Source organism: Spinacia oleracea, chromosome 4, assembly GCF_020520425.1.
Source record: "Spinacia oleracea cultivar Varoflay chromosome 4, BTI_SOV_V1, whole genome shotgun sequence".
Classification (NCBI taxonomy): domain Eukaryota; kingdom Viridiplantae; phylum Streptophyta; class Magnoliopsida; order Caryophyllales; family Amaranthaceae; genus Spinacia; species Spinacia oleracea.
Window position 1 is genome coordinate 20,965,669 of NC_079490.1, and position 17,943 is coordinate 20,983,611.

Sequence of the window (17,943 nt, forward strand, 5' to 3'; positions counted from 1 at the left end):
GCTAACAATCATCCACGCATTAATTTGTATTGTCAACTCAAACTGAAATAAAAGAAATACAAAAACAACTTTCTAACATCATTTGTTCTACCCTGATCAACATAGTAAAAAACGAAAGAAAAACAACTTCCCAACTAAGTCTAATTAAGCGAATAAATCCTATCGCCATGATAGCTTAGCACGCTTGAAGATAACTTGTTATCCCTTGATCTAAGTTTCACCATTATAGCTTGAATCATCAATTAATCTGCAAAGAAAATTTAATGTCAATTTTTTTTTGGTAAAAATATATTATTACTAGTCACAACATCACCAATAACTCTCATCCATCTCAACGTTAGAAACCAGTAGAGCCGAAAAGAAAGGAAGCTACACACACACCAAAATCTATTGCACAAACCCACAACAAATAAAAGACTACAAATCCCACCCCATTAATCCAGACAATAACAAAGTCAAAAAAAAAAATGCAGTCTCTGAGACGTTTTTTAACAACAAGCTCATTGCGAACCTTTAGCAAAAATGTGTATGATCAGGTATACACAGGGATAAAATCATGCGCATGGTTGCTGTTGCTATAATCCAAGTTGGATTACTAAGAGATATAAAGTTGGCTCAAATTCTATCCATGCGCGATCATATAGTCATGAAATCAGCACTTTCAGAAGTCAGAGCCACTGGTAGCAGTTGTATCCTGCCATAAACCTCTTCTCGTCTCTCCTATAAAAGCAAAAGACGAACCTAATCTATTGCGCAAACCCACAGCTAGCAGATAAATGACTACAAATCCAAAGGCAACCTCTAACCTACACACACACCAAAATCTATTGCACAAACCCACAGCAGATACCAATCTGATTTACTGCAGAAACAACAATGCACATGGACAAAGAAGCCATAGAAGCTAGCTAGTAATAAAAAACGTACAACTCTATACAAAAACAATTCAGTAGTAAGCTAGCTTTCTAACACGAGGACAACGGTTTTTTAACCTCCGGAACTAAGCATGTCCATTATTCTAATCCACAGATCACTATATACAGATCACCAACATTGAGGATGACTCCTCGAGGGAGTCAACTGAGAGTACATTCCAAAATCAAGATAAAGACATTGTCTATCTAGATAAATATCAAAGAAAAGCCAGTGCATCAGAGCTACTGGGACTATGAGGCTGCTACTTTATCTCAGAATGTAAAGGGTTTGGAGAAAAGAACAACACTTTGCTGTGACACTTTATCTCAGATTCGAGTAAAAAGATCGGGCACCTCGAGTAAAGATGCTTCTATCAAAGATCGCAGAGGGAGAGTAACAAAATATTCTTCCATTTACATTTCTGAATATGTTATAGGAAGGAGGTCATTACTTGGTTGTGGGTCAGCTTTTTGATAATCCTGCAATTTCACATTACACAAAGAAGATATTCTGGGATATCCAAACATTTTCTCATCTTGCTCCCCAACTCTCAAGCTTCTCTAGATGTCTGAATTATGTTGTGATGCAAGAGCATAACTTATGCATCATTTGGTTAAATCTACCTAGGACTACCTATATGCACCAAAGGTAGGAACAGAATCAATTCTAGCTGTTTTTAGCCATTTTTGTATACTTAGTAGGTGGTTTATTTGTACCCTTAGTACTCGGTAATTATTTTTGTAACGATAGCAAAGACGCATTTGCAAAGGGTTGCACCAAGTGGCAGCCGTTGCTCAAAACAGAACAGTAGCAGCAGCACTTGCAAGCATCTTTGTGAAGAGTTATGAAGTTGTAAGAGCTAGGAGATGCCATGACCTGGAACTATTGGTTATCTGTTAGGCCCTACTATCTTTTACCTTGTTTGACAGCTGCAATAGCTTTTAAATGCCATAACAGTAATTATAGCCAGTAGCAAAGTTCAGGTTTGCAGTTTTGGTGTGAGAGTACATTCTGGTGGGGTTCTTAATTTGGTGCTGTTAAAAAACAGCAGCGAAACAAATGGAGCATCAGTTAATACTTCATTACTTGGCCTATTAATTAATTCAGTACTTTAGTTAATTCTGATAACAATAGATTAGTGTCGATCACAAAGCAGCAAATTCATTTCTTAGCCAACATGGCCCAACAACTGACACCATAACCAAGTACAAAAAAAAGTCAAAAAGGAACAAAAATGTAATGTGCAATCAATAGGTTCTTGCACACGCTCAATCAGAGCTTTATACAGGTTCAATAAAGTTGTAGAACAACAAACAAATTCAAACAGTAAGGAAATCTAGCTTGCAGGTTATAAATCATGTTTATGGTCACAAATCGCAAAAAATTTCAAGCTTAGCAACATAGTTAAGTCCATATAAGATTACCTTGCTTTTGGCAATAGTGTCCACATCTCATGTCTCGGCCTATTTTTCACCACTCCCACCAGAATCATCATTAATCTACAAAAACCATTTTAATAAGCCACGTCGAATACATTTTACATTGAGTGTACTAAAACAAATATTCAAATACTTAATCGGTAAGACATGCATGTTTCTAAAGCAAAATGACTAACCACATGTATTGCTGATTCCGCACCATCTAAAAGGTCTGATGAAACATTTCCTTTGCGTACTTCCTTCAAAACTTGTCCTAAGAAAGAAGCAATCATTTTAAATGACTGCATTGTTTCATCAAACTTCGTGCTTAGAGCTTTATTTTGTTGTGCAAGTTCCTGATTTTGCTTCTTTACAGCTGATAGTTCACCTTTTATGTTCTCCACTTCCACGGCACCATTGTTAACATAGCTTGACCCTTCTTTCCTTAGCAAACCTTCCACTCCAAAGATGTCACTTTGTTTCACTCCAAACCCATAATTCAGAGGACGTTTAGGTATTTCACCTTTATACATAAGCCTATTAAAGACCTCATTCTCAATTTCAACCCTAGACAAGGAAGAAGAGGAACTCGCAAGGTTTTCTTGGACCTCATCGTTTGCTTCCTCCTGTTAGATAATATGAGAAGCGAATATCAGAAGTGTAAGCTCTAGAAGATAAAAGATCGGAGGCCTTGTTACATTTGTTAATGCTAATGAAATATATACATATATAGATATCAGAGGCCTTGTTTTAACTGATCTGATCAGCACGGATCTGATCAAAACTGATCTGATCGGAACAGAAATATTCAGAACTGATCAGTTCTGTTCAGATCAAATCAGTTCTGATCATAACAGTGCTGATCAGATCAGTTCAACTACTGAGTGTATGAACTCGCCAGAGTGACACTATTTACCGATCGTGTTAAACTAAAGTGCAGAGTAGGATTCACCTAGCCAAAAACTAATGAACTGAGAAAATAAGCAAATAAGAATTTGGTTTTCAAAAATTGAAATGTCTTCACATATCATGTTGGATACTATAAAAAAGAGAAATATTGAATTAAGGAGTTCGCATAGATTAGAGAAAGATTGAATAAGCTCAACGCAATGGATACCATAAATTGATGAGAGGGTGTGCCCTCTTCAAAGCTTCCATCTTTGGCATAAACTGATTTGTAAAATGCCAATTCGCTAAACTCCCCTTTCTTTTTCTGCAATTATAGGAAACAAATAAATAAACAAACTTGTGGAGTAGGGCTTATTATAGTATCTTTGTGTTTTATGTTCCTATCTACTTAGAATCTATAGTAACTAAAATACAACAACTCAAAGAAGGTAGAAAATCATACCAAATCAGCTCTTCGATTAGCAAAGCTTGTAGCACCACTCTTGTGATTACGGTCTTGTAATGCTCGAGCATTTTTTCCAAGTTCAGATTTTTCCTAGTTTCAAGAAATCAATGTTAGCATGAATAAAATAAATTAAACTTACTAAATTTAGGATCTTTCGAGGTAACAAACCATGGCCTTTGGTGTAAACCAATATGTAACCAAATCCGACCAACTCTTAGAGGAGACTCCATCAGGCAGATTGGAAAAGTTTTGTTCTGGAGTTTTCACTGGATCGAAATGTTTTTTCTTCAATGTGTATCTATGCTGCTTCCATGGTCTGTCCATGCGGTTTAAAAGTGATGTGTTAACTAGCTCCCCATCAGGTATCACAAAATGTTTCTTCAAATAAAAAGGACTCAATGTAAGTGTTAAACTGTGTGAAAAAGTATGTTGCAAGTATATAAAACGGAAGAAGTGCCAAATTATGTTGCAAGTATATAAAACGGAAGAAGTGCCAAACTTACCGTCAATCATGCAAACTAATTTAGACTACTTTGACCAATCAGTGATCAATTACAATCAAATGGAATTGATTCCAATCAAAAGATATTATATTTACAATTGCTCACCTGTCATTCTTTCTATTTGTTTTTCTGATTTCGTTTCATTTCTGCGACTGTGAGAAATAATAGAGATAATAATATGAGGGAGTTGTTTCAAAAAGATGAGCTGCTCTCGGCTGGGTTGAGTATACAGGAAGCTGACATCTTTTTTAAGGTTCTATTGGGTAGGAAGTTAGAGCAAGAGAGCTCTCGAGTCCTCTATTGATGCCAGTCATGTCACTACTCATTACTAAATTGGCAATCTAGAATATAGTAAATTGGCCTTAATTCAAACATCGTATATGTATTAAGGCTAAGAAATAGTATTAAGGCTAAGAATTGTTTAAATACAAGGCTCAAAATATTTAGTTAACTTTTTAAACTATTAAATTCCCGTGTAACTAAATAAATTAGAAAGTGTAACTTAGAAGTCTAACCATGGCCAATTGACAATAATTATTTAAGCTAGAAAGTGTTAAGATATATAGTGAAATATAGTACGGTAGTTCCTCGAATAATTGATGACACTCTTATGCTTTGAGATGTTAAACTTATGTAGTTACAGATGTACATTTCCCAAGGTGACTCTTTTGATGCATTTTTGTTACTTTATTTCTAATTTGGTGGTTTTTTTATTTGAATTTCTATGGATAATGGATATTGTTAATTATTTTGAAGTGAGTATTAACAGGAATTTTATCTTATTTGTCGATTAGAAAGATACTAGCATTCAAAGTAGTGCATTAGAGACGTGTAAAATGCAACTGAGTATGAGTAGTTCTCTTTGGAATGGAAGAATTTCATTGAGAATAATATGTTTTGATGATTTTGTTTCCATTTTATCCCCAAATGTGAACTCTTTAGGATTTATTGTTATAATTAATGTAAGTGTAAGAAGGATAAATCCACATACCCGAATAGCTTTAACTATATTAGCTCTTAAGTTAGCGTCCAGATCACGCCAACTATCCAATCCCACTGGACACATGTCATCTATTTTTGCAATATCTCCAAGGAAACTCACAAGGATTTTACCACCTTTTCGAAGAGGTTGGTTGAATTCATTGAACTTAACAATGTATCTGAATCCCGGTGTATCAAGCCAAACGTCTCGAGGCATAACCGAACCTTTCACAAGGTGGTGTATTCCTTCAGCATCTGCCAGAGATATGGAGTTAAATGAGATAGAAAAAATCACCAATATAATTCACAGTTTCCATATTTAAATTAAGTAGAGACATGTTTACCTATAGCTATAACCTCGTTCTTCTCATCAAACTCCCTCTGATACGGCCAATTTTGAACAATAACCCGATGTCGAGGTATTGATTTTTTCACAGTAGTATCACTTCCTTCATTTTCATCCAATTCTTCATCACTCTCTGGAGCTGATTCTTCAGATTCCTCCCAGTTATAAGTTGGCATAACTTCAGCCTCAATATGATTGGATGGAGGAGATTGATTTTGAAATGCATTTTCACTCACATGCATGTAAGTTGGAGGCACCTGACCAGAAGCAAGCTTCCCGGCTCGATCTTTCCCTAACATGGTGATTGGTGGTGTAGGAGGTCGTGACATCACAGATTTTGTTGCCCTCATGGGTGCAACAAACGCTCTTTTTTCCAAATGTGGTTTGGTACCTGTGAGTGAAGCTTTTTCAGGCTGATGTCTAACTTTATGAAGTTGTTGGGCAGCTTTGTCCCGCTCCAGAGAAGGCTGTCGGGTAACTATGACAGGCTTCACAGTAGCTTGAGTAGTAGGCTGCATAGGAGGCTTGAGGATAGGCTTCACAGTAGGCTGAGTAGTACTCTGCAGGTTAGGCTTCACAGTAGGTTGGTGTGAGGCTGCAAGATTCGTTGTTGCTGTTTTTTGTGCTGCTATTTCAATGAGGTTGGGAAACAAAGGTCCTTTTGACCATCTACTTTGTGCAACCTTTGTTTGCGGTTGTGATGCTCCTGTAAGAGTTGGCGAAATTGATTGTGGTAATGGGTTAGAGGATGGTTATGACTGGGTAACAGCTAGTTTTGATGATGTCTTAAGTTTTTGCTTTGAAATCATGGAAGTAGACCGGGGCATGGATGATTGTGATGCAACCATTGAAGGAGATGATGTAGAAAGGGTGGGTTTTCACTCCGTCAAAAGCATCAAAAGCTTCAACCCCTCCCCACAGCAATTTTAACTCATGAACTAATGGTTGCAAATACACGTCAATATCATTTCCAGGACTTGCTTTTCCGGGAATAAGTTTGGACAAAATGAAAGAAGATGGTTTCATACATAGCCATGGTGGAAGATTATAAGGAATCAACACCACTGGCCATGTACTATAAGTAGTGTTCATTAAACGGTATGGATTAAACCCATCGCTCGCAAGACCTAATCGAACACTACGAGGGTCTAATGCAAAATCTCTATAACGCTCATCAAATGCCTTCCACGCTAAGGCATCGGAAGGATGCCTCAAAATCTTCTTATCATCTTCACCCAATCGCTCTGTATCATACCATCTCATATCTTCTGCTGTTTCTAATGACATGTAGATTCTTTTTAGTCTTGGGATAAGAGGAAAATATCGCATTACCTTAGCTGGCACACCTTTCTTACAAGTATTCGTACCTTGATCACTTACATCGTCACCCTTCTTACCCTTGGTTGTTTTCCACCTCGATTTACCACAAACATGACATTTGTCTTTCTCTAAAAATTCACCCCAATACAGCATACAATCATTAGGACAAGCATCAATTTTTTCATACACAAGGCCCAAGTCTTTTATCATTTTCTTACTGTAATAATAAGACGAGGGAAAATCAAGTATTTGAGGAAATGCATCTAAAATCAGCTTCAAGAGCATATTGAAAGATTCAATGGACCAGTGATGCATACACTTCAAGTGAAATAAGTGTAGAAGAAAAGATAACTTTGAAAAATTAATACACCCCTCATATAATTTCTCCTCAGAAGCTTGAAGTAGCTTCTTATATGTCGCATCTTCTTCTATTGTAGAATCATCATATTCAACATCTGTGTCGTATGACACGGGCTCCTCAGTCCATTCACCATCCTCTCTTGCTTCAAAAGTTGGAAAATTGGGTGGCACATTAACACTAAAAGCTGATCTTAATAGTCCTCCCATATTATCTCGACCTACAAACCCACTTTGATTACCAAGGGATCCTTCACTAGTACTCCCTCCATCACTCCCTAACATACGTTGAACCATATCCCCTTTACCATGAAAGATCCAATTTCTATACGACTTATAAAACCCCTTAAACAAAATATGTCGCTCTACATCATTAACCGGGAACCATTTATCCACCTTACAGTTCTTACATGGACATCTAATTTTTCCTTCGAATAGACCTTGCTTGGCAAATGCAATGAATTGCATACAACCATCGACATATTCAGGGTGGCCAGTGGGTAGATCTATCCAACTTGTATCCATATCTATACGAAAAATAGTATAGTAATAAGATATATAATTAGTAATATGCGTTGTATAATATGAAATTTTATAGGTAAACGTTATGATCATTCTTATAACCTTGATATAACATATAATTCATAACATAACTTTATGCTTTCTTTTTTTGGCAATTAACAATGATTTTATTAACAACAAAAGAGACCTTGAAACATCAAGGTTACATTAATCGAGGGCCACCAAACAAAATCACCTCTAACAGAGGCACCTATCCAACCTAAGATATTACCAATAATCTAATTAGTGCTTCTACAAGAGACCTTAAACAAGATCTCTTTTACAAAAGCATTTACTGATTTAAAAGCCTTCTTAAAAACAACAGGATTTCTACAAAACCAAATGTTATAAATTGATTCTGAAAAGCACATGACATAACTTTATGTTTCTTCTTTAATTCTTCTTCACTAGTGACTAATATTTGGTACCTATATTCGTCTTCTCACTAGAACTTCATTTCCATTAACTCCATATTATATTTTTTTAGCATAGAAGGTCATACTTTCAACTGCACGTGAATTCAACAAGGAAAACAAAGCATGCGAGTTTCACTCATTTATGAGCACAAAATTTCAACATAATGAATAAGATGGTAAAAGCTAAAAGAAAATATCCAAGGCAGGAGTCTAATAATTGCACTCAAATTTTTTGTTTGATAATATGTATGATTTAATCTTTTTATCATTTACACACAACCACAAGTTGATTAGAAAAATGAAGGCAAATTCTTCATAATAATAAGAATGTCAAATTTAACACTAAGCACCTGTAAAACGCTTGGGAGAGAGATGTTGGGATAAAGTAGATCCCAAATTCCACGAAGAAGCTTAAAACTGGCGGCCACTTGAACTAAAGTCCAAAGCTTCCAATGCTTCTGTGTAAGATACATATTTGAAATGGTAAGTAAAAATACAAATTTGAAATGGTAAGTAAAAATATATTAACCAAAAAAAATATAATTAAGTACAAGTATAAGAAAGGCAAATAATATTTAGTTAACTTTTTAAAATCTTAAGTTCTCGTGCATTAGCACGGGCACATACTAGTGTCAAATAATAAGCAAATAGGTGTTGAAACTAACGAAGAATATTACAATTTACAACCCTTATAAAGAAAAAACAAAAAATCTATAAGGTGACAATAAGCGACAATAAATATGGTAGATGTGTTGATTAGTGGTGATAGTGATTTGAATATTCTTATTCTCTATAAACTTATCAAGAATAGAGAGAATGGTTTCATGTATTTAAATACCTAGCTAGCACAATAAGAGAAAAAAAATTCAGTAGAAGATATTTGGATCTACAGAATGTGAAGTAGAAGCAGCTCTATGAACAGGTTGAAACTGAAATCCTTAAGACAGAACGGATCTGAACAAACTGGTCAGAACTGAACCGATAAAAACTGATCTTATCAGAACTGATCAGAACTGAACTCATCTGATCAGAACTGATCAGAACAGAACTGATCTGATCTGAACTGATCAGAACAGAACTGATCTGATCTGAACTGATCAGAACAGAACTGATCTGATCAGAACGGAACATCATAACTGATCATAACTAATCTGACCAGAACACATCTAATATGGGAGAAAACAACAAGGATACTATTACTGGAGCTGATCAGAGCAGAATGATCTGATCAGAACTGATCAGAACAGAACTGTCTGATCAGAACTAACAGAACTGATCTGATCAGAACGGATCAGAACAGAACATCATAATTGATCATAACTGATCTGATTAGAATAAACCTAATATGGGAGAAAACAACAAGGATATTTTATTGTGAAAATTTTAATCTTTGATATAATAATTTCTTGTTTCTGATTTAGTAATTTTACTTCTTTGTGCTCTAAACCCGTGTTCGTTGGATCATTTTGATAGGTACATACTGATAACCCAGACGGACTCTTCAAAATTCTTTCTTCTTCATTTGAGGGGTTCACAACCTAACTCAGGAATGGTTTTAGATCATGTCTCAAGTCTCAACTGTCAACTCTTAAGTCTCATGTCGTGTCCTGATTATGTTTCGACACATCACTAACTTAAACCCAGGTATTTAATGTTATTGATTGGTTACTGTAGGTGATATGGCATAATCATAGAGAATGGAAAACAAGATGATACGCATTATAGGATAGAAGCGAGGGCAACCAGACCCAACGCAGAAGCGGAGTATGAAAAAGGGCGACAATGATACGCCCATTAAAAAGGAAGACATAATGTACATTACTAGTTGAGTTTAACAGGATAACATTTATTTGACTCTCAAAACACAACTACGAATCTGGGACAGGTCCTATCCAAGATGCCAAACTACAGGTTGGCGTTCAGAGTTCAGACCTAAAACTCGGGGGTGGTGCTTTCTTTCAGTTCCATGCTTTGCTGAATGTAGATTCTTATCTGCATTTCAGACAGTTATGAATGTAGTAGGCAATAAAGCAGCAAGTAATCTTATCTGGGTAGACATACAAAGAGACGCATTGTTCTCCTTTAGTAGAAAAGATTTCTCTCTGGTAAAATATCCCAAATGGAATCACCACACTAAAGCGTCTCACCTCATACATTTGTCGAATAATAACATAACAGGAACCATTACCGTATTCCATAAGCAATCTCCCTAAATTACAGTCCTTATTCCTAAACCATTAACAAACTCACTGGACCAATACAAATTTTCTGTAAGTAAACTTTCTCAATTCCGGGATTTACATCTGAACCATAACAAAACTACTGGAATCAGTTACTGAACCATAATTTTTGGGAGTTCATTTAGGTCTGTTTGATGCAGTTCTTGTTGATATCCATTCCATGTTATCATTTCTCAAGTTATTGGTGGTTGATATCGTATTAAAGGTCTCTTGCAGCCAATATACATGCCAAAATAACATTAAGTGAAAAACAAATCCATCAGGTATGATCACCAATCCTGCTGACTCCTGGAAGCCAACAGAAAAAGGATAGAAAAAAAGCCAATCATCATGTAAAAAAAGCCAATAGCTCTTGGTATTTTCTGGAATAATTAAATCCAGATTTTTGTTTTTACATCCACACTATCAAGCCTAACCTAGACAGCTAAACACATAACCCAAGTTTAAAGAAAATACATCAACAAATACACGAATTGAAGCAAAAATTCCAAAAAAACTCTTTTCGATCAGGATGTTGAGACAATTATTTCACAAAATACAGCTACAAAAACTAAATAACCATACAATTTGTATATATATTTCCTGAAAATATTTTAAATATGTAGAGAAGAACTTAAAAGTTAAAACATACAATTTCAGCAACAAAAGTAAAAATAAAAAAAATAAAAAAAACAAGAAAACTAACCTGGAAGATCGAATTACAGTCAAGAATTGAGCGGATTTATCAGATACACCAAGGAAGCAGTAACTCAAAACCCAGATGATGCTCGAATTTCTCCAACAAAAAAACAGAGGAAGCAGCGAATTTATCTTGAATTTTTTGGGCGAATTTCGAATTCAATTGCGATTTCCTTGAAAATATAGGATGAGAAGTGAGATAAAAGTGGGATGAACTGAGAGAATTGAGGGATTTGATTCTGCTAACGGTATAGGTTGAAGACGAAATCCAAGGGATTCGCTAACGGTGTTGAACGTGATGATAGAGGACGGATTCGTCGGATTCGTCGGAGGGTGGTTAGGTTTTGGAGCTAGCTAGCAAGGTCGGTGATGGAGGAGTTGAGAGAAACGTGGAAGTTGCAGCCCAGTAAAGCGGGATTGCGAAAGTTTCAGTTAGGCGGGAATTTTTGTGAAAAATAAATTCTTTATGCAACACGTGTTACCCACGTGTCTTTTTGTGCACATATCGACGCTCCGGAAAGCCGAAATTTGTTTCGACTGTACAAACCGTCGAAATATGCAAATTATATATTCGCGCCCCCCTTACCCATGCGACCCTTTCCAACAGCGTCGAAACTGATCGGTCTAAATATGCACCCTATTTTTGTAGTGACAACAAACTCTAGAGAATGCTCAAGATGACATTCAGGATGAAACTCAGAGATCTTTAGAAGAATCTGGTGAGAATCATGGTCAATCTAGAAATGTTACCCCGCGTAGATCGCAAAGATATAGATCTCAACCGGAAAGGTACTTAGGTATTTTGACGAACGAGAGCTATGACGTTCTATTAATTGAAAGTGATGAACCTGCGACTTACAAACAAGCTATGACGAGCCCTAGCTCCAAGTAATGGCAAGAAGCCATGCAATCTGAATTAGACTCCATGTCTGAAAACCAAGTATGGGATTTGGTCGATTTGCCAGATGGCTACCAAGCCATTGGAAGCAAATGGGTTTTCAAACTGAAAAAGGACAAGGATGGGAAACTTGAAGTTTTCAAAGCTAGATTGGTTGCAAAAGGTTACAGGCAAGTCCACGGTGTGGATTACGATGAAACCTTTTCACCAGTTGCAATGCTAAAGTCTATTCGGATAATGTTAGCAATCGCTGCATATTACGATTACGAAATATGGCAGATGAATGTCAAAACTGCTTTCTTAAACGGCGTTTTAACAGAAACTGTGTTTATGACACAGCCTGAAGGTTTTGAGGATCCAAAGAATGCTAAAAAGGTATGCAAGCTAAAAAAGTCAATCTGCGGATTGAAGCAGGCATCTAGGAGCTGGAATATACGTTTTGATGAAGCAGTCAGTGACTTTGGTTTCATCAAGAACGCAGACGAATCTTGTGTATACAAGAAGGTCAGTGGGAGCAAAATTGCTTTCCTAGTATTATATGTCGACGACATATTACTTATCGGAAATGACATTCCTATGTTGAACTCTGTCAAGATTTGGCTTGGGAAATGTTTTTCGATGAAAGATCTAGGAGAAGCACAGTACATATTGGGCATCAAGATTTACAGAGATAGATCTAAAAAGATGATTGGACTTAGTCAAAGCACTTATATCAATAAGGTGCTTGATAGGTTCAAGATGGCAGACTCCAAGGGAGGCTACCTACCCATGTCTCATGGAATAACTCTAAGCAAGACTCAGTGCCCAAAAACACTTGATGAGCGTAGACGAATGAATGGGATTCCATATGCATCATTGATTGGTTCAATAATGTATGCTATGATATGTACAAGCCCGGATGTTGTGTACGCACTCAGTGCTACGAGCAGATACCAGTCAGACCCAGGAGAGGCGCATTGGACTGCTGCCAAGAATATTCTGAAGTACCTGAAAAGGCACAAAGATGACTTCCTGGTCTATGGTGGAGATGATGAATTAATTGTTAAAGGCTATACGGACGCAAGTTTCCAAACCGACAAAGATGATTTCAGATCACAATCTAGGTTTGTCTTCTGCCTCAACGGAGGTGCAGTAAGCTGGAAAAGTGCTAAGCAAAGCACCATTGCGGATTCTACAACTGAAGCGGAGTACATTGCTGCACATGAAGCAGCAAAGGAAGCTATATGGCTAAGGAAGTTCATAGGTGAACTTGGTGTACTCCCCTCCATTAAAGGACCAATAGCCCTGTATTGTGATAATAACGGAGCTATTGCACAGGCAAAGGAGCCTAGACACCACCAGAGAGTCAAGCATGTACTTCGTAGATTTCACCTTCTACGAGAGTTCGTTGAAAGAAAAGAAGTCGAGATAAACAAGATTGGAACTGATGACAACATATCAGATCCATTGACTAAACCTCTGCCGCAGGCGAAGCACAACTCGCACACTGCAGCTATGGGAATCAAGCATATTGGAGAATGGTTTTGATATCCCTGTTTAATGTTTTAAAGTTTTAGAGTTTAAATCTTTGTAAAACATTATTGGTTAATCATTCACAATAAATGAAAAGAATTCATTTTTCCATTTAATTTGTGGTTTGTTAAATGATGAGTCCCTTCAATTTGACGATATATTCAAGATAGACTGTCACGACCAGTCCTGTGACTAAGAAATGTCTATCAAGTGAACTTGAATGTCAAAGGTTGAAAATGGTCCCTAGTCGGAGTTTTCTATAAAATTGGACGCATAGAAAACGTTAGATGATTAGAATGCAAGATGACTAGTAGTTCTGTTTCTTGAACTATGTGGACATGGCAATGTCATAATCATTTGCATAGATACTTACTTTGGGAAGACTAGTATCGGACAAGACCTATGAAACTTTACTGTAAGAGATGAAAATCTGTCATAAGTAAATTTCATTAAAATTATTAGACACTAAATCCTCAATACCTGAGTGATTTGAGATTACTTCTTTGAGAACTGGTTGCTTTGACGTTGACCAACCGTCGCACCGTAAAAGGAGGCTATAAAGGCAACGCTCAGGTAATCACCTATCAAACGAAGTCTAATCTCAAGATCGCAAGATTGAGATTGTCCTCCCATAAATCGGGATGAGATGCTTAAAAGTAGTACAAGGCCACTCGGAGAGCTAGAAACTGTGAAATGCATGGCCGTGCTCGGATGAATCATAGCCTATGATTATCTGTTTATTTGATCAGTTGAACTCTGAAACCGAGGAACACCTCTGGACATAATAAGGATGACAACTCTTACCTTATGTTCAAGAGCAAACATCGAGCGACAAAGGAATTAGGAAATGCACACTTGTCCCTAAGGACAAGTGGGAGACTGAAGGAAATAGTGCCCTTGGTCCAAGTATGCATATAATATTAAGTCTAATAAATGCGGTTCAGTATTAATTAACAAGTTAATAATTCAGTGAGATCAAGTGAGCTGAATGCCTGACTAGAGGCCGCTTCAGTTCAAGTGGAATTAATTATATTAATCCACAGCTTACTCTTGACTGAACCCGTAGGGTCACACAAATAGTACGTAAACGGATCAAGTATTTAATGGCATTAAATACTCCATCTATGGATATTCGGAATCGACGGATCTTGGTTTCAGTGGGAGCTGAGATCGTCACAGGCAAGAAATGAATACTCCGGAAACGATGATATTGCCGGAAACGGAAATATGGATCGTATCCCAAGTCGTAGATGTTGCCGAAACCGGAAACATGGTACGTATCGGAAAATATTATCTGAAATGGAAATATTGCCGGAATCGGAAATATTGCCGGAATCGGAAATATTGTCAGAATCGGAAATATTATCGGAATCGGAAAATAATTCCGAAAACGGAAATATTAAATATTTGTTCGAAACGGAAATTAATTCCGGAATCGGAAATATTAAATGTTGTTCGTATCGGAAATGAATTCCGGAATCGGGAATTTAATCGGAAGCGTATCGTACGAATTAGCATCGGACGAGGCCCGCTAGACGAAGGCCCAGCACGAAGCCAGGCCATCGCCCAGCGAGCCGCACACAGCAACGACTAGGCCCAGCGCAAGGTCAGGCCCAGCCAAGGGCGCGCGCGCGCGCAGCACCGCACATGGGCTGTGCGCTTGTCGTGGGCCGCAAGGCCTGCGCGGGTGCACGGCTTGTACGATGCGTGTACGGGAAATCCTAATCCTATTAGGATTCGTGCGAAGATTAAAATCCTAATCCTATTAGATTTGCTTTGTTATTTAGAGTCCTAATAAAGTTCTAATTAACAAATCCACATCCTAGTAGGATTACAATTCCTTTTCCATACCTCTATAAATAAGGGCCTAGGGTCATTATTTGTATAGATGATTCAAGTATTCAAAGTGATTTTTGAGAGCAAAAATTCAGTCATATAATTGCCTACAATAGCCGAAAATTCTAAGTACCTTAAGGGCGATCCTAGTTGGTCAAGCTTAAGGCGGATCCGGACGTGCTGTGGACTATCTACGGAGGGACGACATTTGGAGTCCTAAAGACTTGTTCTTGTTCGGTTCGGGCGCAGCTAGGGAAGGCACGCAACAAAGTGTATGCATCTAAACTATGCTAAATGATTATGTGTAAATAATATGCTTTCCTGGCTTTATGGTTTTTCCGCATGATTTATGAATTGTCATATGTATCATAACCTAACAGACTGAACCAACAAACAAAGTTTGTAGACTAATCAAGGCGCTACATGGTCTCAAACAAGCTCTTCGACAATGGTTTGGCAAACTCTCACACCCTCTCATAACTATTGGGCACACTCAATCTAAAGCAGACTACAACATATTCACAAAATCAACAGAAACAACCATCACCATCACCTTAATATATGTTGGTGACTTGATGATATATGGAAACTCTATGGGGGAGATTAATGATCTTAAAAAGATGTTGTCAAAGTGCTTTCATATGAAAGACCTTGGGGAACTGGCATATTTCTTAGACCTGAAAATAGACAGATATGATCATGGTTTCTTTGTGTAACAAAGGAAATACACTTTTAAGTTGCAAAAAGAATTTGGTATGAACACCTCATCCCCACTCAAGCTTCCTATGGATGTTCATCTCAAACTGACTCCAGAAAAGGGTGACCCTTTGCCAGATCCTAAGATGTATCAGAGAATCTTAGGGAAGTTGATCTACCTCACAATCACTAGGCCTGACATCACCTTTACAATTCATATTCTCTCTTATTTCATGCAGCATCCAACAACAGTTCATATGCAGGAAGCACGAAGGCTTCTAAGATACCTTGTAGACATTGTAAATCAAGGTATCTTGTTAGCCTCATCATCATCTGCACAACTGACAACATATTGCGACAATGATTGAGGTAGCTGCCCTACCTCAAGAAGATCCACTACTGGTTTCTGCATCCTCCTAGAATCCTCCACAATTTCATGAAAAACCAAGAAGAAAACAATAGTGGCACGCTCTAATGCAGAGGCAAAATATAGAGCCATGGGCCCATGGCTCTGACAGCTTGTGAAATCACATGGCCAACAGCTCTGCTAAAAGATATGGGAATACAGAAACTACTTACAACTGTTATGAAGTGTAACAATATATCGTGCTTCTATTGCTATTGCTACAAACCTTATGCTCCATGAGAGAACAAAACACATAGAGATAAACTGTCATTTCATCAGAGATAGATCAACACTGGAGAAATTGTCACTCAGTATGTTCCTTCGCATGCTCAAGCTGCTGATGTACTCACCAAAATTCTCACAGCCAGACAACATTATGATCTCTTAAGCAAGCTTGGACTGCAAAGTTCACCCACCACACACTTAGCTAGAGGGGGAGTATTCAGAAGTTCAGCCCAATAAAGCAAGCCCATTTTTCAATTTATGGCTTGTGCAATGCTTTTTCTTTTAGCCAAATTGTTGTTGTCTTTTTTTGCTTTGTAAGCACGGCTATTTTGGTCGTTTGTAGTACTAGGTTAATTAGCCACCACAAATGATTGACATTGTGGAATTTAAGGCAAAGGGTGTAAAGGCAGCAGTCAAGTCTAATAACAAAAATACTTGAGCTACAAGTTTCAATCTTTCTCTTCCTCTCTTTTCTCAAAACAAATTCTACAACTTTCTACATTTAATTGTTGAAAATCTTCAACCTAGTTCACCGCTTTTCATCCACTTTTTTGATACTTTTATTAGAGGAGGATACTAATAGTATACTCGTAATTGTGTAACGTAATAATTTACATCTATGTATGTATATGAGGCTAGGCACCTGTAGTTAGAATATGAATAATATGTTTGATCCTAATACGGCCATGTGAGATCATATATCTATTACTATATACTAAAAGAGACATCAGGAATGACACATGTCAATTCCCGGTGCGATTTTTTTTCCGCCAAAAACCACTTTCCAAAAAATGTGTATATGTTTTATTTTATTTTATTCCTTACCTTTTTTTATAAACTATTTATGTATGGAAATAAAATTTAATTTATAAAATTATAGCAATAATAGATATGACGTAATAATAATCATTCTAAATTGGTAATATTTTAGTCAAATCGCTATATTAATAATGAAAAATATATCACTCAATATTTTGGTCAAATTACCATATTCGCATTTTAAATATGCGCATTACATGAATAAAATTTAAACGAATATGTAATAAATGTTATAACTATGCAGTAGTTTGGGAGATAATCCGTTAAATGTTTTGTGAAGAAAATGGTCAAAAATCCGTGCGTGCACGGGATCTAATCTAGTATAAATATAATGTGTACATTCTACAATTACTAATATACCCTTATCATCCTGTATTACTTTCCATTTTACTTCCTACGTAGTATGTGTGTAAACACTTGAAAGAGTGTGACAATGTACTGCTGTCATACCCCAAAAAAACA

At 36.9% G+C, this 17,943-nt stretch overlaps 1 protein-coding gene across 5 annotated transcripts in view; it reads right to left on the reverse strand.

Annotated features, from left to right (window-relative positions):
- LOC110794668 (uncharacterized) overlaps positions 1-17,943 on the reverse strand; it is a 29,032-nt gene continuing 11,089 nt past the window's right edge. For all 5 annotated transcript variants that reach the window (XM_056843002.1, XM_056843000.1, XM_056842999.1 and 2 more), the window contains 7 exons: positions 8,522-8,629; positions 3,856-4,065; positions 3,685-3,777; positions 3,451-3,546; positions 2,531-2,959; positions 2,340-2,414; positions 1-247 (listed from right to left, as the gene is read on the reverse strand). In XM_056843002.1, the coding sequence (XP_056698980.1) occupies positions 2,379-2,414; positions 2,531-2,959; positions 3,451-3,546; positions 3,685-3,777; positions 3,856-4,011 (810 nt within the window). In that variant the 5' untranslated portion in view covers positions 4,012-4,065; positions 8,522-8,629 and the 3' untranslated portion in view covers positions 1-247; positions 2,340-2,378. The remainder of the gene's footprint in view (positions 248-2,339; positions 2,415-2,530; positions 2,960-3,450; positions 3,547-3,684; positions 3,778-3,855; positions 4,066-8,521; positions 8,630-17,943) is intronic.